General features: G+C 35.8%; 1 protein-coding gene across 5 annotated transcripts in view; it reads left to right on the top strand.

The window, feature by feature from the left end:
* The window catches only part of LOC143231836 (dual 3',5'-cyclic-AMP and -GMP phosphodiesterase 11A-like), a 91,626-nt gene that overhangs the window by 47,798 nt on the left and 18,766 nt on the right, over nt 1-25,062 (top strand). For 3 of the 5 annotated variants that reach the window (XM_076466512.1, XM_076466514.1, XM_076466511.1), the window contains exons 2-8: nt 10,198-11,217; nt 11,636-11,800; nt 15,831-15,920; nt 16,258-16,401; nt 17,587-17,654; nt 18,946-19,048; nt 24,879-24,954. In XM_076466512.1, coding sequence (XP_076322627.1) covers nt 10,285-11,217; nt 11,636-11,800; nt 15,831-15,920; nt 16,258-16,401; nt 17,587-17,654; nt 18,946-19,048; nt 24,879-24,954 — 1,579 coding nt within the window. In that variant the 5' untranslated portion in view covers nt 10,198-10,284. Of the gene's footprint in view, nt 1-8,554; nt 8,803-10,197; nt 11,218-11,635; nt 11,801-15,830; nt 15,921-16,257; nt 16,402-17,586; nt 17,655-18,945; nt 19,049-24,878; nt 24,955-25,062 lie in introns of those variants that run through there. The other 2 variants (XM_076466513.1, XM_076466516.1) reach the window with 2 other exon arrangements.

Genomic DNA, 25,062 nt, shown 5'->3' with positions numbered 1-25,062 from the left:
TTTATTTATTAGATTTACATAATACGAATATTCTAAAGCACAAAGTCACAGATTTGATATATTCGAACTAAATTAAATAGATATTGTATTAGAAAGTGACTTTCAATTCTCGGTGGACATTGTTAAAAATAATAACTTTTTTTTTTGTCCTCCGTCCAGATTTACAAAGGTAAATGCAGGGGGCTCGATTCTCATCGGTTGACACAGCTGATAGACCGATGTGGCGGCCCGGCATGGCCAGATGGTTAGGACACTCGACTCGTAATCCGAGGGTCGGGGGTTCAAATTCCCGTCACACCAAACATGTTCGCCTTTTCAGCCGTGTGGGGCGTTATAATGTGACGGTCAATCCTACTATTCGTTGATAAAAGAGTAGCCCAAGAGTTAGCGGTGGGTGGTGGTGACTAGCTGCCTTCCCTCTAGTGTTACACTGCTAAATTAGGGACGCGGCTAGCGCAGATAGCCCTCTTGTAGCTTTGCGCGAAATTGAAACCAAACCAAACCGATGTGGCTTTGCTATAAAAAAGAAAACACTTTAAAAATAACAACCGTGATGTCCTAAGTTTAAACAGTAGTCCGAAATTAGTTTTAAATTAAGCTAAATATGTTTTGTTTGTATTTTGGTATTAAATTTTTTCCACCTGCATGGATTTTATTTATTTAATGAATCACTTTAAAATTAGCATAAATACCAAATTTGTATCTCTTAGGTATAAAATGAAAGAACATCTAAAACTCTTGATTAAAAAAACGGCTAAGACAGTGTAATTGTGAAAAGTTTCTATCGTCTATCAATCTTCTTTTGTTTTCATTTGTAACAGAAGCTACGATCATCAAACTACATTTTTCTCAAAGAACATTCGGGAAAAATATTAATTGCTAATTGTGTAATACGTATGCACACAAGTTCAGGATACTTTTTTTGTATCTCAGAACGGCTGGTATGGGCATTAATACTTTTACTGATAAGGAATGAACAACGTTCCGAGTTGCATTTAAACATAAAGTTACATAAAGGGATATCAGTGCTCTGCCCAACACGGGTATCGAAAGTCCACAGATTTATCTCCGTGCTACTGAGGGGGGAAGTTCGCATGGGTTCAGGTTTGGTTTGGTTTATTTTGAATTTCACGCACACGAAGACTATTTGCGCTAGCTGACCCTAATTTAGCAGTGTAAGATTAGAGAGAAGGCAGCTAGTCACTACCACCCACCGCCAACTTTTGGGCTGCTTTTTTACCGACGAATAGTGGGATTGACCGTAATATTATAACACCCCCACAGCTGAAAGAACGAGCGTATTTGGTGTGACGGGGATTCGAACCCGTGAATTTCAGATTACGAGTCAAGTGCCTTAATCACCTGGCCATGTCGGGTCACAAATGGATTAAGACTTAACCAGAAGATATGATCTCTTAAATTTATAAATCTGCTCGAGTGAAAAAACAAAGCACCAACTAAACAACGTTCTAGGAAATGTGGAAATGCAGAAAACCTCATTTATTCCTCTATGATGATTGTTTAAGAAGAACTTAGCATTTTTGCCCCACAGTTACGACAGCCGATATACTGTCGTCATTTATTTACAGGGAGAGATAAGCTAGTTCCAGCATTTTTTTTATTTCTGCGGTACTTTTCTTTGCACAGTAAGTTAAAAGCCGATTCTAAATATATATATGTAAAGCAAATGAGGAAGATAACGTCGAGTAATCCCGTAAATTAAGACGTAAAGCTACGCTTTTCAACTTATAGAGACCCCCTCGAGACAGAAATTCTACGTGCAATACATTTATTGGTATTGTTTGAGGCCCCCTAGTTAATGTGAGACCCTGGGCTTCAGCGCGGTAAGCCAATGCCTCAGTCTAGGATTGGTATTTGGATTGGAATTCCAAGAATATGGTATAATTTAATGACAAATGTAACCGAATCAGAGCCGTAAGAAGCGATTCATGGTATATATAGCTGTAAGTTATGTATTAAAACTTGTTTCTTTTAAAATCAATACATTACTTTCCGTGTATGCAGTATTTACTGTTAAAAATGACTCAAGATTCAATCTCATAGTTTCAAACTTTCAGTATCTTCTGAGGGTATGACCTCTAACCCCTCTAAAAATAATATTATGGCAATGGTTTGATCACTCTAGAAATGCTTTCAGTGAATGACAGATTAGGTTTATACGAGGGCTGTTCAAAAAATACGCGGACTGACGTCATAAAACAAAATGTACTTTATTTAGAAGTTACATGTCTGGGACCCCTTCAAAGTACTCTCCTCCCGAACACACACACTTATCGCAACGGTGTTTCCACTTGTTGAAACAATTCTGGTACGCATTTTTGTAATGTCCTCCAGCTCCTTCGTCGCATTTGCCTTAATCTCGGGAATCGTCTCAAATCTTCTTCCTTTCAAGGGTCTTTTGAGTTTGGGGAACAAGAAAAAATCGCAAGGAACAAGGTCAGGTGAGTAGGGGGGGTGGGGAAGAACAGTGATCGAGTGTTTGGCCAAAAACTCACGAGTTCTGAGGCACATATTTCGCGGCAACGCGGTGCATCTTCAATTTTTCGGTCAAAATCTCGTAACAAGATCCAACTGATATCCCACACTCTTCAGCAAGCTTCCTGACAGTCAGACGTCGATTTGCCCGCACCAGGGTGTTGATTTTGTCGACGTGTGGGTCGTCAGTTGACGTGGAAGGACGTCCAGGACGCTCATCATCTTCAATGGACTGTCGACCATCCTTAAAACGTTCATGCCACTTGAAACATGCCGTACGATTCATAGCAACATCACCGTAAGCCGTGTTAAGCATAGCAAAAGTTTTATTCGCAGATTTTCCAAGTTTAACACAAAATTTCACAGCAAGTCGTTGCTCCTTCAGGTCATTCATTCTGAAATCTGCCAAACGAAAAAATCGCACTTCACTTAAAACCGCGTAGCTGATACACAAATGAAGATATCTGCAATCGGGAAATGGCGTCGTAATCAGCTGATCTGTGCGAACCTAGCGACGCCAAGCGGATTCCCCTGGAACTAACTGGACCCGCGCAATTCAAACAAACCTCGTATGTACTTTTAATATTACAAAATACCCCAGTCAACGCAGATGTCTGACTTACACGTGTACAGAGTTTAAATATTTCATAAAACTAGCCAAAAGTACAAACGTTCTTGTCCTGTCGCCACCTAGTAAACATTTCAAATATCAGATAAACAGAGAGATAAAATGGTTTAAGCAAAATGATTGTTTTTGTTGACAAAATAACAGAATACAACGATGTATGCATATATGTTTCACAATTACGTGATTTCGTTTCAGCAACAACTGTTTTTATTATTCAGAAAATCTAGTTTTCAGTCATTTACAGTTAGTCAGATGAATTATCATGAAAACTGAAAGAAAACGTACCGCTTTTTATATTTTAAAGAACGTTAAATAACTTTATTTTGTCTTCCAAAAAATCGGATTTAGTAAGACTCGCCAAATCCGGTCTGGTGGTTAGGGAGCTTGATTCGAATCTCGTCACCGAACGAGTTCGCCCTTTTAGCTGTGGGGCTTTATAATGTGATGGTTAATCTAATTTTTCGATGGTAAAAGAGTAGTCCAAGAGCTGGTGATATATGGTGTTGACTAGTTGCCTTCCTTCTTATCTATTATTTTAAAATTAGGGAAGGCTACCAAAGACATCACTCGAGTAGTTTTGCGCGAAATTCAGGTCTGCAAAAATATAGAGCTTCATGACGAATGAACGAATCCTTTCTTTAGAACATCGAGTTTGATCAAAAACCATAAACATAGAAGCCAAGGCAACCATCCAGATAACATATTATTTTTGGTTAAATTAAATCGAGGCATTAACGTCTAAAAGTTAAAGTTATATAAATGTTGCCATATTTTTGCTTAATCATCAAATATGTTAAAAACCCTAATTCAAATGATATAGATTTTCCATTTTATAGGGCAATACATTTAAATTTGTGATAGAACGTTAGGTTTTTTGTTGTTTTTTTAAAGTGCATTCAGCAGACAGAAACGATTAGGTGACTATTATGCAAGTTAGCAAAAACAGCTAAATCAGCTCTAATGAATACTTATCAAGGTAATTGTAAATAATATGAGTTTTTATTTCCTGAAGTTTCTGATTTCTGTTCGCAGATGTTTTTATAACAGTTTTATTTTATTGTCTTTTGAGTATACCGTGTTTTTCATCACATTACATTGTTACAAAGACGTGACATTTTCTTAAGGTAACACGTCACATGAAAGTGTGAAAATTGTGGATGTGAAAACTAATATATATTTTTTTTTTTACAGGGTAGCTTTCAAGTTGGAATACAATCATTTGTTCATTATTTTATAATCACTTTATAGACAAATAAAGTGTTTTACATCCTGTTTTAAAACAACAAAATCTCTCTTAAGGGAAAAACGTGAGGAATTGAGAGTCATATTAATAGTTTACTAAAAAACCAACAACTGATTAAAACAGATTGCTGTGATCCCTGTTTATTATGCTAGCTGTTCCAAAAAATGTATTCAGCTTCATTACAATGTGTTTAGGGGTCAGAGTGTTCTCTTTCGTAACCATAAATTGCACTTTGCAATTTCGTTGAAGGTGTAGTTTCGAAGCCCGTTGTTGTTTTAAATGTTTTGCTATGGAGGATATACAAAGTTTTCTTTTACGAAATATTGTTTTTTTTAGCTCTGTATTTGTTAAAAACTTCGTTTACCAATACTCTTTCTTGGAAAAGGCTGTAACATATACCTCCAGCCATAAGTCTACCCAAGGCAGCATTGTGCATTAAAATATCAAAAATTCATCGTGAAACAAATATATAGGTGTTACATATTTCGCCCGTATTGCCATGTATTAGCATATACAAACTATTCTTATAAAGTTCGATTAACTCTGTTCATTATACTTTGTTCAGAACTACCTAAAATTGATGCTGTATTGTAAAAAAAAACAACAACACACAAATCAAAAGAAAAATAGTTGGTTAAAAGTGTTCATTGTAAGTAAAATATATAATTGGTAACATTAGTGATCGTAACGGTATCAAATAGGCAAAAAATCTAATTTTTGTTGAGGTTAAAAACTTCTGTTAAGATATTTGTTCGTAATGTACACGTGATTTTGTGAAGTAAACACTGTTGTTAGATAACAGTAGCGTGGGAATTCTGGAGTACACAGTGTTGCTGATCGGTTATCACTTCTGTTATTCAATTTGATATTTGTAAATAATCATGATTAGATTACGATTACTTTAGTTGGATCATTTTTAGAAGAAGAAAGCGCGAAGAATGAATGATTAAATCTTTGCAGAAATCAGAGTTTTGAATGAGATGTTATACCAATACATAAGCCTAATACAACTAAACTGTAATTAGATGTTATATCAATACATAAGCCTAATACAACTAAACTGTGATTAGGTGTTATACCAATACATAAGCCTAATACAACTAAACTGTAATTAGATGTTATATCAATACATAAGCCTAATACAACTAAACTGTGATTAGGTGTTATACCAATACATAAGCCTAATACAACTATAATGTGATTAGATGTTATACCAATACATAAGCCTAATACAACTAAACTGTGATTAGATGTTATACCAATACATAAGCCTAATACAATAAACTGTGATTAGGTGTTATACCAATACATAAGCCTAATACAACTATAATGTGATTAGATGTTATACCAATACATAAGCCTAATACAACTATAATGTGATTAGATGTTACACCAGTACATAAGCCTAATACAACTATAATGTGATTAGATGTTATACCAATACATAAGCCTAATACAACTATAATGTGATTAGATGTTATACCAATACATAAGCCTAATACAACTAAACTGTGATTAGATGTTATACCAATACGTAAGCCTAATACAACTAAACTGTGATTAGATGTTATACCATTACATAAGCCTAATACAACTAAACTATGATTTCAAACCAGTTATTGTACGAGTAGAAACACAATAAACAAGATTTGGGTTTTAGATATTAATCTGTTTCAAAACTCATTACAACAGTTTCTTTCTTAAGCCTGAACTTTTCTTACATACCAGTATAAGTCTAATAAAGCTGGGCTGTGTTTTAAGTATTATTTTAACAATAAAAAACCCCTGAGGAACGAGGGTTTGTTTCAAGCATCGTCGTGTTTTAAGTATATTACGAAACCGAACAAGGCTTAGCGGGAATTCTCCGTACGTTATGTTATACAACTAAATCATAGTCTTAAACATTATTAACTAAAGATTCAATTTTGCAAGCTGAACGAACCTGCAGAAAGTTTTTATAGTAACACAGAATATAGTTTATTGAATATTTTGCCCGGCATGGCCAAGCGTGTTAAGGCGTGCGACTCGTAATCTGAGGGTCGCGGGTTCGCATCCCGGTCGCGCCAAACATGCACGCCCTTTTAGCCGTGAGGGCGTTATAATGTGACGGTCAATACCACTATTCGTTGGTAAAAGAGTAGCCCAAGAGTTGGCGGTGGGTGGTGATGACTAGCTGCTTTCCCTCTAGTCTTACACTGCCAAATTAGGGACGGCTAGCACAGATAGCCCTCGAGTAGCTTTGTGCGAAATTCCAAAACAAACAAACTTGAATTTTTCTGCGCATAACTGTTTTAAAGTTAGTCATAAAGTGCGTTTCATTTGCACTAGATCCACATTATGGAGAGTTATCTAGTTTTTATCGTGTTATATATGTAAAAGCTTATACACGTAAATCTCGCTTTAATATATCAATTAGCCTATCAGTGGCTCGGCATAAAGTCTCAAGGCTTATGGCGCTGAAAATCGGGTTTCGATAGGAGATCGTGGTGGGCACAGCACAGATAACCTAGTTGAATTTCATGCTGAACTACAAACAAACATACGGAGGTACTTCAGTGGACAAAACTAGTGCTTGTGAATATAAAACTATGCCTAAAAGAGGCACATTTAAGCGTATAGATGTGCTTTAAAATTATATCTTAAAACGTGATATTTTTATCATCACAAGTATAAATGATTTAAGTCGTGTCGGCATAATCCTAAATATATTGAACGTGTTCAGAGAAGTGGCTTAATTTCTGCATTTGGAATCAAACTCATGAGTTTATATTACAAAATTTCGTCAAACTTACCAGGTTAATTTTGGTACTAAAAAGTATTTTACAAACAACAAAGTTCAAACTTATATTTTAATGTCTAAGATACCTCATGATATACATTGTACAGAAGAAACACATTGACACTGTGTAATGGCTTTTTAGGCCTAGTCTAGTTGATCGAGCGCTCGACTCAAAATCCGTGTGTCACCGAACATTCTCGTCCTTTCAGTCGTGGGATCATTATATTGTGACAGTCAATTCCACTATTTGCTGGTGAAACGGTAGCCCAAGTTTTGGCGTTGGGTGTTGCTGACTACTTGCGTTCCCTCTAGCCTATCACTGTTAAAATACGGACGACAAGCGCAGAAAGCCCTCTAGTGGCTTTGCGCAAAATTTAAAACAAAACAAACAAACGTAAAAGTGTAATGTTTTAAAGAAGTAATTTTCTATTAGTAAAATTTTTATGTCACATTTCTCTCTTTCTAGATTAATAGAATTCAATAGCGTGAGATCGCGTAATAAATCTACCATATTTATATGTTATTATTCTCACGTACCAAAAATTATATTTTGTTATCTTTTTGTATTTTTTTTACGATCATCGTGATAGGTAAAAGTCCAATAAAAAACTGTGTTTCTTTAAACTGCGTATTCTTACTGAAATAGCCTTGTCCAAAACGGTTTAGCTGAGTGTACAATATTATAGGGCTTACTTTACTTGTCATTTGAGTTGATTCTGTTTTGTACAATGAACTAAGGCTATCTTGGGCTTAGAAACTCTTCTGAAAATAATAAAACGGCAGAAGAACACCAGAGTGGGAGTATAATAAACTGTGAAGAAATTCAATTTTGTATTTTGTTTTTAATTTAAAAAAAATCCAAAAGCTACATAGAAATAGTAGTGAATATATATATAACTACTGCAGACCATTGAAGAAAGCTTTTAGAGAAACATTTAGAAATGCTTTTAGAGCGGAGTCAGAAATTTAGTGTATTTATACAAACTGTTAAGGCTTACGTTTTAATTTGAAAGTTTCACTTCGCATGCCAATAACATAAAGAAATATAACGAACGCAAATAATTAGGCTTAGCTTGGTAATATGAAAATAATACTTTCGAATATTATTATCACTGTGTTAAATGACGTAACCTATTTGTTACTACTTTGGCTGGCTTTTCCTCTTTCTTTTTTTTTTGTTTCGAGAAAGCTTTCTCATGTTTCTGTATGGTTTTGATGATAGAAAGGAGGAAGCAGTGAAAATCATCTTATAGGAAAGTTTTTGATTATCTCCCCCTGCCACGAAGGGAAGTCAACTAATCAACATCACGTGCCACTATCTCTTGGGTTTTTCTTGTTCTGAACGTGTAGTGGAGGTTTATTAGCCTCAAGGAGTCCAAAATATACAACACTTTTTTTTTCGACAACGGCTGCGAACCACGAGCCTTCGGATTCAAGTCTGATTATCTAACCATCGGGTCACGTTCAGCCCGTATCTTAGACGTAAAATCAATTTAGTCTCTCTTAAAAACTAAGCGTATATGCAACACACAGTATAGAATGGAATAGTAAATTTATTCTAATTTTATCTGAATTCAGTCTGTGACATTTTTACAGGAACACATGTTCATCTGGAAGAAACTTTATTAATTCATTGACTAGGTCGCTTTTCAGTGGGTATTATAGTTTAGACATTTTTAACGAAGCTTGTGTTTTTTCTGTTTGAAAAATAACTTTCCGAACAACCTAACGTAACATGGAAGATGGGTAATAAATTTTTCTTTGTATGAAAATCTAGTTTCAAAGCTGTAAAAGTAATGACACTAATAATATTTTCGAATATTATGATAAATGCTTCATACTTGCCAAATACGTTACAACGCACTAATTCTGCCAAGCTAAACGTTACGGCTAATTAAACGTATTTTATTTAAATACTAGTAACGTTCTCCAAATATGTTGTTTGTGTTTGTTTTACTAAGCAAAGCGACATTGGACTATCTGCTGTGCCCACCGCGGAGAATCGAACCCCGGATTTTAGTGTGTCCTTAAACTTACCGCTGTCCCAACATAGACTTTCTGTATCGTTGTAACTATCACCTCCTTTTTACATGATTCAGGATAATTTCATTGCTTATTGTAATTAAAACTTTAGTTGTTCCTAATAATTGCCATAAGGGAAAACCTTTTTCTTTTTATAAAGAATTTCTATCTTTAATATGTTTCATATGTATATATATTGATATGTTAAACGAAAACAGTCGTTTTGATCTTTTGACTTTCTTGACTTAAATCGTGTATAAAAACATGTTCTGCCATATTCATGAGCATTCTTTTGGCAAGCCATTACGCACTGTTTCTCTTCCTGGAAAACATCACGTGTCTCATTACTTCCTGTTGAAAGTTTTCTCGCTGACGCTGATGGTGCTATTAAATAAAGATTTATCTAACAGATACCTTAGTCAGTGTAACTATCTATCTTGAACATCAGAAAGCCAAATAGAATTACTGTGATGAGATAGAAAAAAGAACTATTGAACATTTAAGACTTATTAGCTGTCTGTTGTAAAATATTTTGTGCTATTAGAGATGTTAAATAACATATGTTTCTTACTGAAAAAAGGTATTATATACAAAAATTATACTAAAATTCTACCTGACTCGGTATGACCAGGTGGTTGAGGCGCTTGATTCGCAATCTGAGGGTGGTGGGTTCGAATTTTCTTTTTCCCAAACATGCTAGCCTGTCAACCGTGTGACAGTTAACCCCATTATTCGTTGGTTAAAGAGTAACCCAAGAGCTGGAGGTGGGTGGTGGTGACTAGTCTTACATTGATTAGTTAAGGACGGCTAGCGCAGATAGCCCTCGTGTAGATTTGCGCGAATTTCAAAACAAACAAACAAAACACTTGCCGCCATCTTTATTTTAATACTTAGTGAATCGCTGATTAGAATGATAAGTCATCTTTAGGGACTAAAGATATATTTCGTGGAAGTAGATATTAAAACACATCGTTACAGTTACCGATGTTCACATTGGTGATTGTGAATTTTGATTTTTCTATATTATAGGAAATGAACGTTACAAACAAAACAAACCAACAGACCATCCCTAATAATTCCTTCTAATACTTGTTGACCCAGCCAAGAAGAAAATAAATGACCTCGATGCCATCGTGGCGATTAGAAGTAACGTGTGACGATGACCAAATGTCATCTGAAGATCAGATTGCTGTTCTTTGTGACGAGAAACGTCCAGCGCCCAGATGCAACGTAAGTAATTTATCATTCACAGAAGTAGAAGAATGGTTGGATAGACATCATGAAATCGCAGCTGATTACTTCCTTCAGAAAGTGGATATTACTTTTATCAACCGATGGCTGATGACGCATGGTTTTTTATCCATTCGCGAATACATCAGCTCACGACGGAACTCCGACACACTAGTCATTAGTGACGAACAGTCGCCCGTGGAAAAAACTTCCGGTTATTTCAGTGACGGACCAGAACTAATGACAAGTCGACGTTCGAAGTCAAAAAAGTTCCTTCGCCAGAATTTCGCTCGCTCAAAGAAGAAAAACGTATTTCGGAACTCCGAGCCAATCAGCCAGAGTGCCGATAGCCCAACCCACGCGAGGAGAAACAGTCTCAGAGATTTCAGGAGGTTTCTTTCTCTACCTTCTCGATCTATTCATATTCTAAATCTCCTCATTGAATCCAAAGTTCGAATACCTAGATTACCATCGAAAGGGGTGGAATCAAAACGCGAACTTCGATTTTTAAATGAAAGACAGTTCTTCTTGGAAAGTGTTCAAGAAATAGCCCATGACCTAGACGTTAAGAGTCTGACCCAGAAAATTATTACCAACTTGGCTGTACTTTTGGACAGTGACTGTGCGTCTTTATATGTTATTGAAGGACCGAAAAACAGGAAAATGCTGGTCTCTAAGGTATTCGATGTGCACTGTGGAACAGGCATTTTTTTACCTGGTTCAGGAAAGGACGATGAAATCAAAGTCCCATGGGGCACTGGAATCATAGGTCACGTGGCAAACACGGGGGAGACAGTGAATCTAACGAATACTAATGAGGTAATGTCGTGATTTAACTTTTTTAACCTAGAAATTATTAAAATAGTTTACTTTACTGCATTACTTTTCTTGGGATTATTTTGTTAAAAGCAGATAGTCCTAAGAAGTGAAGGTTATATTGAGTTTAATAACGCACTCATTGAGTTTAGACCGTAGAAGAAATATTTTATTAAAGTAATCAGATTACTTATTCAAGGAAATTCTAAAAATATTTTTAACAACGGCTAATGTAGTTAAAAGAATTATTACTTATTATTAACATTGTATTGCAGTATGCATTAGACGATTAATTAGTTTAACCATTAATGTAGAATATATTGTTTCATTTTCTTTACTCGAGAATACGTACACCTGTTGTCAAGAGTATTTTATAAAACATTACCATGACAATAACAGGCTAAATCTGCTCTAACTGTAGGATCCAAGGTATAATGACGAGGTTGATAAGATACGTGGCTACACAACAGACACGTTACTTTGTATGCCCATCAGAAATGCTGATGACGAGATTATTGGCGTTGCCCAAGCTCTAAACAAAAATCTTCAAAATGGCGAGCAACAGTTCACTGAAGAAGACGAAAAGGTAGGATTACTAAACGTTTGATCCGCAGTTCACTGAAGAAGACGAAAAGGTAGGATTACTAAACGTTTGATCCGCAGTTCACTGAAGAAGACGAAAAGGTAGGATTATTAAACTTTGATCCACAGTTCACTGAAGAAGACGAAAAGGTAGGATTACTAAACGTTTGATCCATAGTTCACTGAAGAAGACGAAAAGGTAGGATTACTAAACGTTTGATCCGCAGTTCACTGAAGAAGACGAAAAGGTAGGATTACTAAACGTTTGATCCGCAGTTCACTGAAGAAGACGAAAAGGTAGGATTACTAAACGTTTGATCCATAGTTCACTGAAGAAGACGAAAAGGTAGGATTACTAAACGTTTGATCCATAGTTCACTGAAGAAGACGAAAAGGTAGGATTACTAAACGTTTGATCCACAGTTCACTGCAGAAGACGAAAAGGTAGGATTACTAAACGTTTGATCCGCAGTTCACTGAAGAAGACGAAAAGGTAGGATTATTAAACGTTTGATCCACAGTTCACTGAAGAAGACGAAAAGGTAGGATTACTAAACGTTTGATCCGCAGTTCACTGAAGAAGACGAAAAGGTAGGATTATTAAACGTTTGATCCACAGTTCACTGAAGAAGACGAAAAGGTAGGATTACTAAACGTTTGATCCGCAGTTCACTGAAGAAGACGAAAAGGTAGGATTATTAAACGTTTGATCCGCAGTTCACTGAAGAAGACGAAAAGGTAGGATTATTAAACGTTTGATCCACAGTTCACTGCAGAAGACGAAAAGGTAGGATTACTAAACGTTTGATCCACAGTTCACTGAAGAAGACGAAAAGGTAGGATTACTAAACGTTTGATCCATAGTTCACTGAAGAAGACGAAAAGGTAGGATTACTAAACGTTTGATCCGCAGTTCACTGAAGAAGACGAAAAGGTAGGATTACTAAACGTTTGATCCACAGTTCACTGAAGAATACGAAAAGGTAGGATTACTAAACGTTTGATCCATAGTTCACTGAAGAAGACGAAAAGGTAGGATTACTAAACGTTTGATCCGCAGTTCACTGAAGAAGACGAAAAGGTAGGATTACTAAACGTTTGATCCACAGTTCACTGAAGAAAACGAAAAGGTAGGATTACTAAACGTTTGATCCATAGTTCACTGAAGAAGACGAAAAGGTAGGATTACTAAACGTTTGATCCATAGTTCACTGAAGAAGACGAAAAGGTAGGATTACTAAACGTTTGATCCATAGTTCACTGAAGAAGACGAAAAGGTAGGATTATTAAACGTTTGATCCACAGTTCACTGCAGAAGACGAAAAGGTAGGATTACTAAACGTTTGATCCGCAGTTCACTGAAGAAGACGAAAAGGTAGGATTACTAAACGTTTGATCCATAGTTCACTGAAGAAGACGAAGAGGTAGGATTACTAAACGTTTGATCCACAGTTCACTGAAGAAGACGAAAAGGTAGGATTATTAAACGTTTGATCTGCAGTTCACTGAAGAAGACGAAAAGGTAGGATTACTAAACGTTTGATCCACAGTTCACTGAAGAAAACGAAAAGGTAGGATTACTAAACGTTTGATCCATAGTTCACTGAAGAAGACGAAAAGGTAGGATTACTAAACGTTTGATCCATAGTTCACTGAAGAAGACGAAAAGGTAGGATTATTAAACGTTTGATCCACAGTTCACTGCAGAAGACGAAAAGGTAGGATTACTAAACGTTTGATCCGCAGTTCACTGAAGAAGACGAAAAGGTAGGATTACTAAACGTTTGATCCATAGTTCACTGAAGAAGACGAAGAGGTAGGATTACTAAACGTTTGATCCACAGTTCACTGAAGAAGACGAAAAGGTAGGATTATTAAACGTTTGATCTGCAGTTCACTGAAGAAGACGAAAAGGTAGGATTACTAAACGTTTGATCCATAGTTCACTGAAGAAGACGAAAAGGTAGGATTACTAAACGTTTGATCCACAGTTCACTGAAGAAGACGAAAAGGTAGGATTACTAAACGTTTGATCCACAGTTCACTGAAGAAGACAAAAAGATAGGATTATTAAACGTTTGATCCATCCTAAAAATACTGAACTTAAGATGTAGTATCGCCTGTTTTGATTTTTTCGTGTGTGTGTGTGGAAGTAGGTGTATTTGCTTAAATGTTTGGATTCCATATTGATTAAACACACTTTGGAGCAGTTTGCTTTGTACATGGCCATAGTTCTTTTATTACATGAATGAGAAAAATTGAAAGATATAAAATACAAAGAAGCCCTTGACTGAATGACATCCATCTTTGGCTTAGAGCATACTATTTAAGGAAGTAGATATTAAAGCACATCATTACATTCTCACGGCCCCGGCATGGCCAAGTGTGTTAAGGCATTCGACTCGTAATCCCAGGGTCGTCGCGGATTCGAATCCCCGTCACACCAAACATGCTCGCCTTTTCAGCAGTGGGGGCGTTATAATGTGACAGCCAATCCCACTATGCGTTGGTAACAGAGTAGCCCAAGCGTTTGCGGTGGGTGGTGATGAGTAGCTGCCTTCCCTCTAGTCTTACACTGCTAAATTGGGGACGATTAGCGCAGATAGCCCTCGAGTAGCTTTGCGCGAAATTAAAAAACAAACAAACAAATATATCTCATATTTGACAGCTGCATCCCAGGATTATTAGATGTCGATCCCCTTTTACCATCCTCGCGAAGATATTTTAACTTTAGTTACAAATATTCCAATATGAGTGAAGACGATGTATCTACTTTTATCGTTTGTTTGTTTCTAAATTTCGCGCAAAGCTACGCGAGGGCGATCTGTACTGGCTGTCCCTAATTTAGCATTGCAAGACTAGAAGGAAGGCAACTAGTCATCACTACCCACCGCTAACTCTTGGGATGCTCTTTTATCAACGAATGGTCGGATTAAGCGTCACATTATAATGCCCCATGGCTGAAAAGGCGAGCATGTTTGGTGTGACGGGGATTAGAACCCTTGACCTTCAGGTTACAAGTCGAGTGTCTTAACACCTGGTCATGCCGGGCCTATCTACTTTTATTTATGTTAGCCGACACACGTGCTTCTACTTTCTTTAATTTAAATTTTTTGATAATTATTTATTTTTATATTATTCCTGCTACTATAGCTAACGGATGTCAGAGGACATGTCATCACATTCATTGACTTACAGCCAACATTTTAATGACATACTATTATAGGAATATGCGTCAATAACCTCAGCATTAAATCGTAGTTTATAATTCAGATTATAGTATTATACATTATTTCATTTCTTGGTGGTCATGGGCTGGGTGCAATGTACCCAGGTCGTAATTAAAGAGTTAAGGAGCAATGAGTTAAAATACAGGTTGGTTACAAGGACATTTGGACTCGGCAGGTCAAAATTATATTAAAAACCTATTGTTACTGTCCTTTAGCAAAATTTACTATTCTAATACGTAAAATGTGGCACGTTAATATTGGTGGCCATTTTGAAGGTCAAAGGGTTAAAATATGGATTAGTAACAAAAATATTTAAATTTAATGCACCTAAATTACCTTTTACCAATTTTTTATGTCTTACAAATTTGTCTTTTCTGATAATCTAATTATTCTATGATCATATTTCAAGTGGGTATCTCGAAAAGGTATACTTAGAAATATGAAATAAAACACTTCATATCTATAATTGGTATATGTCATGACAGGAAGTATGGCGAATGAATATACCCCAGGGATCCTAGCGACAATGGTGTTAGAAGTCGAATATTAAGCTGTATTGTGAGCATTTTTGTTTGTCTATATACATTTTTTTTTATATAATACTTTCTTGTAGCTTATTATGACATTACTTTGTGCTGCTAAATAAAGATTCGAGTATTCATTTTGTAAATAAATGGTTATTGTTATCACATTTAACCCTTTGAGAAAGTTACGTCGCTGTTATACACTCTTCAGACGACGAGTGCAGATTGCTAAAGCAATGATAAACTCTACAACTGAAACTGTTGGATATATATATTTCAGCTCGCCAAGGCGTATTTAGAGTTTTGTGGAATTGCCCTAACCAATGCTCGTCTTTTTGAACTGTCCCAGAAGGAGTACGAAAGAAACAGGGTAAGATAATAAATTATTACTTTCTTTGACGTCAAGACGTACTTCTAAACTGTTTTTCCTTTATTCGAAGCTTTTAAGATATTAAAAAAGAGCTGTTTCGAATCCCAAAGTACCAGAGTCGATAAGACCAAACGACTGAAAAACGTACTTTGTGAAAACAAAATAAAATATTAAGGGTTGATTTACTTATAAGTCTCTATGCTATCAAAAACTGGATGAAAAACATTATATTATAATAAATTTCCGACTTATCTTTGTCGTTTCGGATTTATGTGACGAAACTCCGGAACGATCAAATATATTCAATTAAACAAAATGTTTTTGTAATTTTTGTTAGTCGCTGTTGGAGGTCGTCCATGATTTGTTTGAAGAGCAGACATCTCCAGAAAAAGTAATTCTCAAAATTATGCAGAGGGCGCAACGGTTGGTGAAATGTGAAAGAGCAGCCGTTTTACTTCTTCACGAGGGAGCTGATGGCGAGGTTTGCAAGAAGTTTTCTTAATTTCTTGAGAGAAAAGCACATGACTAAACTTTTTTCTCATCTTTGTATCGCCGTACTATACGGCATGCATTAGTAATTATTGTAAGTATTAAATACAGACAATAAGCAAAAGTCCCCAGTGACGTGACAAATTTAAGTTAATCTAACAAAAGTACCCATCCATACTGATGAGAAAAGTGTCAGTTAATCTACTAATTTATATTATTTCATGGACTTTAAGAGGTTAATTGTGTTGGACTCTTGGTTTCACTCACAACTATGGGCTACTTGTACAACTCACTACGAAGAAATAGCTGTTAGCATTTCAGTCATGCTAAGAGCCGCTACACAATAACATAGGGTAAATCTACACTTTTATTTTTGACTTATCTCACACTTTGAAATGTGAATGATAGTGTAATTAATTCCTAACAGTATAGTGTAGAATATACTGTTTGTTAAATAAAATTTGTCGTAAACGCCATTTCAAAAGTGAATGTTGAGTTTTCCTGTGTGCACAGCTTTTCAAACGGGAGACAGACGAACGTTCTGACAGATACCAGATTTAAGATTTATATATATAGATATATATGTGCGTTTGTGTGTCGCAATACTGTATTTAAAAAAATATATATATTTAGTAAACTGTCTGTACTGACATAACTAGAACTATTTATTTACGGCTAGCTTCAGAAAATACACTTGTTTGACTTTTAACATAAGTAGTCATGGATATTTGATAAAAAAAATAATTGTGTATGCATATCACGTTTCATGCCTTAGACTAACAAATGACTATTCTGTAATGACAACCCAGTTTTGCAACATGTTATCATGACTACGATAAAAACATTATATTCGGGGTTAGATCTGATGAAGTCAAGGGTCGAATATTTCTTGAAGTATAATATATAGTCAAACATAAAAGTCAAATATTCTAATTGAGGTGTTATTTCACTCAAAAAAATACTGAAAAATATCCGATCCCCACAGAATGAAATACGATATATTTTAGTGATATTTATTTAAATATTATTTAAAAGGTTCTGACATTTCTTTTTTATATACGACTTTAGCTGTTTTCCAGATGAGTAATTTTACATCTTCCATTTTTCTGTTAATTACGTGCTGATTTTTGTATTAACATAACTAGTCTGTGTTTTAATATTTTAACATTTCTTGCAGGACGTGAAATTTTCAAGGACATTTGAGTTATCTTCTTCTCCTTTTATACCATTCTCGTCGGAGATGAGGTTAGTTAGAAATCATACTAGTATGGAATTCTTGCTTATATGATACTGGAAAAACGTTTTTATTAAGCAATATGCAACCTCATACTTTGCGAATTTTTTATTTTGGGTGTAGTCGGGGTTACGAGTTTCCCATTTTGCTTTCGTTTTCTGTCACGGAAAGCTTCATTTTTCTTCATTTTCAGGGTGGAGATATGACGTCATGAATACGTTACACGCGGATCTAATGCACTGGAGCCACGAGTAATTGGCTAGTTATAATAAAATGAATTCTAACTCCTTGGGTGTGTTATGAAGACTTCAGCAGACTGATTCGTGTTTAAACTGATTTGATGTGTCACAGAGAATTAAGTTTAATATCTCTAGTGTTAGACTCCCGCATAAATTAGTAAGTGAACTGTGTGGAATCACTGAATACCGTGATAAAATAGCAAAATTCAAACCTTCCAAAAAACTTAATGTTCAAGAGTATTGCGGATAATAGTATGAAATATGGAGTTTTTCCCCATAAAATAGCGATTTGACGGCGTCCACTGTTCTAAAAGGGGGTGGACTGTGTCCACCCTTGAATCTAACACCGAATGTCTTTTTTTTTTCACGATACGATTTTAGATCTTATGAACCATTGGCTTAGCGCTTCATGGTTCTGATAAATTTTTGTTAGATCGCAAGAATAAGGAAATTTCAAACAAAATAAAACAATAATAATTTATTTTACGTTGTATTGTGCTACTATGTTAAGATAGAAACGAATGAAACGTAAGATTTTGGTAAAACGAAAGGTTGAAATCTCTTATCTTACAGCCAGCTAGTTTCAATGATCCTGATGGTGGTAATTGTGTTATCGAAACCAGTTGACTAATAATAAATATCTTACCTTTCATTGTGCCCCAAAACGTCAGTTCTTGTGTTTGTTTTCACTCTTAAAATAAAACAATGTTAAATAACAGTTACAACACTTTGTGATTTCCAAAGAATAAATACACGCACAGAAAGGATACTGAGTTCTTCGTATAATACGATAACATAAATCACATCTCACACGTGTATGGCAGATCTTTGCTTCAGGCTACAGTAACAGTTTGCTGTTTAAATGTCATGCGAATTTTTGTGATAAAAGGCAAAAGACGTCGTGATTTTACACTTTATAGTCGAGGAAATGATTTATGTTTATGTTTAGAGACGTCGAGGACGATTCACTGTAACCTTTTTTGTTTTTATTGTGTTTTATATATTTACGTCACTAAATATATATCGTCGAATATAAAATATTTCGTCATGTTTGCTACTCTAGTTCTGTATCGTCGACGAAACCCGAGATTTCTTCGGCTCTTCTTCGATTTGCCAAACGAGTTGCTGCCACAGGAGAAGTACTTAACCTCACTGATCCTAGAAAGGTAAGTGTATCGGTGTCAAGGGTTGAATTCTTTGACAGCCCCTACGCCCTAATATTTCAGGTTGACTCTGTGACATTTGTTATTGACATAAACGTTAACATTTCTAGTTGTTAACTTTATGAAGAATCGTGGAGAAGTACAACTTTTAGGTTGTACTTATAAATCTATGACAAATCCTAGACAGTAAAATATTTCGGGTTGACTTTGTTACATTTATTATTGAAATAAACATTAAAGTTTCTGGCTGTTAACTTTATGAGTATCTTGGAGAAGTAAAACATTTCGGTTTCTAGAGATGTAACGTATTTTGAATTCTAAGTGTTTATGACATTTATTATAGAGAATAAACATGAACGTTTCTAACTGCTAACTTAATGACATATTCTAGGGAGTTAAAACGTTTCGGTTTCTATTGGTTGCCCCCCGCTAGTACAGCGGTATGTCTCCGGATTTACAACGCTAAAATCAGGTGTTCGATTCCCCTCGGTGGGCTGAGCAGATAGCCCTTTGTGGCTTTGCTATACGAAAAACACCCACACATTTCTATTGGTTAAGTCTGTGATAGAGAAGTAAAGTGATTTTTTACTTGTAAATGTAACTTATAGAGTGTAAAAAGTGCGCGTTCCGGAGAGATATATTAGTGTTAGTGGTGGTTTGTAAGTTTCTATGTTAAACACTTGATATTTCGTCCATTTCTTTGAAATGGCTTTGATAGCAACGTTATAAAACAACAACAACTAAATAGCACGAGCTATATATATAAAAATATCATGGTCGATCTGAGGATCGCGGGTTCGCATCCCCGTCGCGCTAAACATGCTCGCCCTTTCAGCCGTGGGGGCGTTATAATGTTACGGTCAATCCCACTAGCTGCCTTCTCTCTAGTCTCACGCTGCTAAATTATGGACGGCTAGCACATATAGCCCTCGAGTAGCTTTGCACGAAATTTAAAACAAACAAACAAATTAAATGGAACATTGATCGGGAAGAGGGTATTCGTGTCAAACACATTTGTAAAGCGAGACTCTTTCCTTCCCAAGCTGGTGTAACGATTCACATAAAACACCTCTTAAGTAATTCACGAAGAAATGTCTGAGCTACAACTTGTTTAAACATCTAAAGTATAATTTTAATCTATATTTTTGAAATACACACAAAAATAAAAACTAATATAATTCTGTTTACACAACGGTAACAAATCTTATTTTTTTACGATTTCAGTAGCATTTTTCGTTATATTTTTCTTTTGTGTGCGTGTGTGTTTTCTTAAAGGAAAGCCACATCGGGCTATTTACTAAGTCCACCGAAGGGAATTGAACCTCTGATTTTAGTGGTTTTTTTTCTCCTATTACTACACGTGAAAATGTTGAGGGTGGGAAACGTTTTCTTATAATGTGTATTATTTAACGGGAAGCTAAGACCAATAGATGGAACAGATATGTGTAGCTTTATTACTTGTTCACCGCTGGTACAACGGTAAGTCTACGGATTTACAACGCTAAAATCAGGGGACCGATTCCCCTCGGTGGACTCACTCCCCTGGTGTGGCTTTGTTATAAGAAACACACACACGCTTTATCACTTTACATACAACACTTACTAGCAATGTATCGATATATAAAAAGGAAAATGCTGGTGTTGAAAAGAGTTTTTCTTTAAATAACTCATGAAAATTAGTGCAAACCGAAGACAAGCGGATTTTGTTACCATCCGACTGCTATCCTATTTAAGAAGTAAAATTAAATGTGAATGTTCTGCACTGTGTTCCTATCCTATATTGATGGTTTCATCATCATCTCGTGTTAGTCATAAAGATGAGTAATGATGTCTGCATTAGTTAGTTTTCTATTGTGATGTTGTGGAAGTCGTAGGAGTAAAAACTGGCTACGGTAGGTTTCCACAAATACGCCCGGCACGGCCACGTGGTTAAGGCACTCGTGATAAACGAAATAAATTATTGACGTTTTGATGACTGTCATTACTCGAATAAACACAGAGTGTGACAACAGTATCTTTAGATCGAAAACAAAAGGAATGCTTGGACGATTTTGCCAATTGCTTTATTAAAAAAATGTCCAACTACAATAACTTCAATTATAACTTTTTAAAACCTTTATTTCTATTTCCTTGTAAACATTATTGATTTTCCCCCTTTTATTCATTCTCAATAAGATACGGTTTGAAGGATGTGATAAGTATCTTGGTGTTGAAATCAACAATCCAATAGGAAAGGCCTTGGTGATCACAGCTCTTATCTCACAGTCCGCGGAGGACGAGTTGAAATCCCCTTCGCCAAACATGCTTGCTCTTACAGCTTTGGGGCGTTATAAAGTAAGCCCATTTGTTGGTAAAAGAGTAGCCCAAGAGTTCACAGTGTGTGGTTTTAACTAGTCAGCAACCTCCCTTCTAGTCCGAGTGTCGCGGGTTCGAATCCCCGTCACACCAAATATGCTCGCCCTTTCAGCTGTGGGGGCATTATAATTTTACTGTTAACCCCACTCTTCGTTGGAAAAATAGTAGCCCAAGAGATGGCGGTGGGTGGTGATGACTAGCTCCCTTCCCTCTAGTCTTACATTGCTAAATTAGGGACGGCTAGCGCAGATAGTCCTCTTGTAGCTTTGCGCGAAATTCCAAAAACAAACAAAAATCCGCTAACATTCTATATAGAACTTTAGGAAGCGAATGAAAGTGAGTGGTTATTGATTTTTTTAGCCAATTTTATAAAAGTGTATATAACTAAAACCTGACTATACTGAATTATTTGATTGGCTCTTTAAACCTCAATAAGTTGCATGCTCTCCCAGTTGATATGTGGGTTTTTACTTCGCTTCTTTTAAAATAACTCTCCGAATAATCTGACGCATCTTGGAATTATAGTTTCATAGTTTTAGAAATGAGGAAAATAATATGTTTGACTATTGTGAAAAGTATTTAATATTTGCGACATACAGTACAAGGCACTGATTTCGTAAGCGGAGTCAAAATGAGGGCTAATTACATCTATTTTAATTTGTTTTAATCGGACAGCTACATTGAAATATCTGCCATGTTTACCGCAGAGAATCAAACCACATATTACAGCATTACACGTGCACAGAGTTATCGCTGTTCTTCCAAGAACACACTTGAAATAAATGTCTCAAAGGCTCCAGTAGAGTTTGAAAATTGTAATAACTTCAATTACTACCTACCATGGTGATCATTATGGTGTTGGGTACTGGAGATGGAAGAGCCGGAGTGCTTGCGAATGTAAAAAACAAAATCATTCTCTAAATAACCGTATTATGGTCATAATCAATCCGGTTATTATAATAATATTTTGTAAACCTTTCTATTCTTATCCGAGTAAAGAGTTTTATGAGATAAGAGAAATCGACTTTTCATATTTTTTACGGTGAACTTTTTACGTCTAAACATTCCTTCTTTAAATTTGAAGAGACCTCTCAACAATAGCTTTTGTATCTCGTTAGAAGGGATTTACACTTCGTGCTGTCTTCTCAGGGGGCGTTTTATTCCTGAGCGGATTTCAGAGGAGCGTTGACGATTTCTCTTGACAAGTAAGAGAACAGACATACGGAAGAGAAAGGCATTTCTAGATGCTGCAGAAGCTTGATAACTTTTGAGCTAACAAATTGATTATTTCGAATGGAGGACACATTCGAATATAAGATTTTCATATTTATTCTTCATTATTAGTAACCTCTAAGGAAATCAATGTTTCCTTCCAGTTAGGGTTGTTGTTTTTTTATGAGCGTAAAGTGCACGAGAGTAAATAAAAATTAAATCATTGATTAATTAATTTGTTTTCACAGTTGTGTGCGCTTATATTTTAATTTATTTGGTAATAAACACTTCATTCGTTTAACGTTGAAATTTGTAATAAGAGAAAACACTGACGCAAAACATTAAAAAAAACCCAATAAAATCGGAATGGTTTTGGAACTTGAAGGGAATTTTGTACAAGTGTACTCGACGGCTATCTGCGACACCAGTCTTTAATTGTGGAAGGCTAGCTGGTCAACTCCACCCACAGCCAACTGATGGGCTACGTGTTAATAACGAATGGTGCGATTGATTGTTACATGGAACGCCCTTCCCTCGTGGATGAAATGGCAAGTATGTTCGGTGACGGTGTTCGGATCTGTTACTCGCAGATTGTGAGTGGAATGTTATAACCATCAGGCTTTGCTATGTTCCAATCTTTAATGTTGAAGTACCAACCAAAGGAAAGAAAGATTTGGTTATTTCCTTTCATACATATACCTACGCACAGCCGGGAAGAGTCGAAAGCATTACTGTGTGTGTTTCTTATAGCAAAGCCACATTGAGCTATCTGCTGAGTCCACTGACGGGAATTCAAACCCTGATTTTAGCGTTGTAAATCTGTAGACGTACCGATGTATCAGCGGGAAACCAAAAGCATTAAAGACAGTTTTGTTTATATTGTATTTTATATTTATGGTAAGGCTATATCCCGTTGTTCTGAAGTTTAAGTTACCGACCATAGGGAAAACAGCCACTCAGCAGTACCCTAACATCCATCATCCACGTTAAGGGTTAACTGTCGTTTTTATAACGCATCAACAGCTTAAAGTGCGGAGACTATTTTGTGGCATCGCAAAAATTCGAGCAGAGCTCGTCAGCTCCAAACCCCAACTGTATTACATGGGGCAACACGCGCTTCTATCAGTTTTAAACCCCAAGTCAACCCCAAGGTTACGGCAGTCATGCCTGATTTAGAACAACTGACCAGAGAATGGAACCAGTTACTAATACCTGCCGCCTAGCAGGATTCATTGCCATATGTCCACCTTATCAGTGATAAGTCTAAGAACTATCAACGCACAGATCCGAGGTTCAATTCCTCGTGTTGCGCAGAGTGCAGATAGTCATTTGTGTAGCTTTATACTAAGACAACAACACTGTCATATTTGTGACGCTTGTAGAACTAAAAGTACGAACTACATTGAGCGGAATACCACAGTTTAAACCTCCCTTTTCGCAGCCTAGTAACAGATTTTATGGTCAGAAGTATCATTTATATTACAACACTATCGATAAATTAGTTTCACTTCTTATCTCTAGGTTACTTTTATCAAATCAGGAGTATTGGCAGATCAGCAGTATTGGCTATTATACTTAAGATAATTCTTGTTAATTTCAGATTTTTAATTCGGCTTATTGGTTTAGAACTAACCTCAATCTACTAAAGTGGCCAAGCAAAGTACAACTTGCAATGGTGCGGGAATTTTTACTTGGACATTGACCTAGAAAAGTGATAATTTTCCAGATTTTTAGTTATAACATTTAATATATCTACTTTTATCTTGTGTTATCTCTGATTCAACTGTTTGTCTGTTATTTTATTACAATGACATTTCTGCGCTGTTAGCTCAGTATATAGACTTAGGACTAACTTAAGCCTCGTGGGATGGCTAATCCTCATAAGATGTTATTGGTTTTACGGTTGAAAATATTATGAGCAGCGAAGGTACCCAACTGATGAAACACCCTGGACATTATATTAAACAGCAATGTTAATTACTAGGTATATATTTGTAGTTGTCATCTGTGTAAGTGACTTACTTTGATGAGAAGTTAATATTAAACTAGGAAACAGTAACAAAACACTTGATTAACGTAAAAAAAAACGAATATAAATTGAGATTTTCAACATTTTTAAACTTACACTGGTAGATCATATAATCTCGATCATTAACAATTTATTATCACGAAAAGTGTACGTTCAAGTTATTGTAAATAGTAACTGGTTTAATTCTACCCTTTTGTATTTTGTATATTCCTGTATATATGTCGAATCCTTATCCAGATACCTGAAGGATCTGGTCGTCACATCCGGTCACTCTTATGCATGCCTATCAGAGACAGGGATTACAGGATAATAGGTATGCACGTGGTTCGTAATTTCCGGGTGATTTTGTGATAATTATCCTTTCTTAGACTTTCAGAATATATTTAATTTTTAGAATATCACATTTTCATTTAAAAGCAGC

This window comes from Tachypleus tridentatus, chromosome 11 (genome assembly GCF_004210375.1).
Source record: "Tachypleus tridentatus isolate NWPU-2018 chromosome 11, ASM421037v1, whole genome shotgun sequence".
NCBI lineage: Eukaryota > Metazoa > Arthropoda > Merostomata > Xiphosura > Limulidae > Tachypleus > Tachypleus tridentatus.
This window is presented reverse-complemented; position numbering and strand designations above follow the sequence as displayed.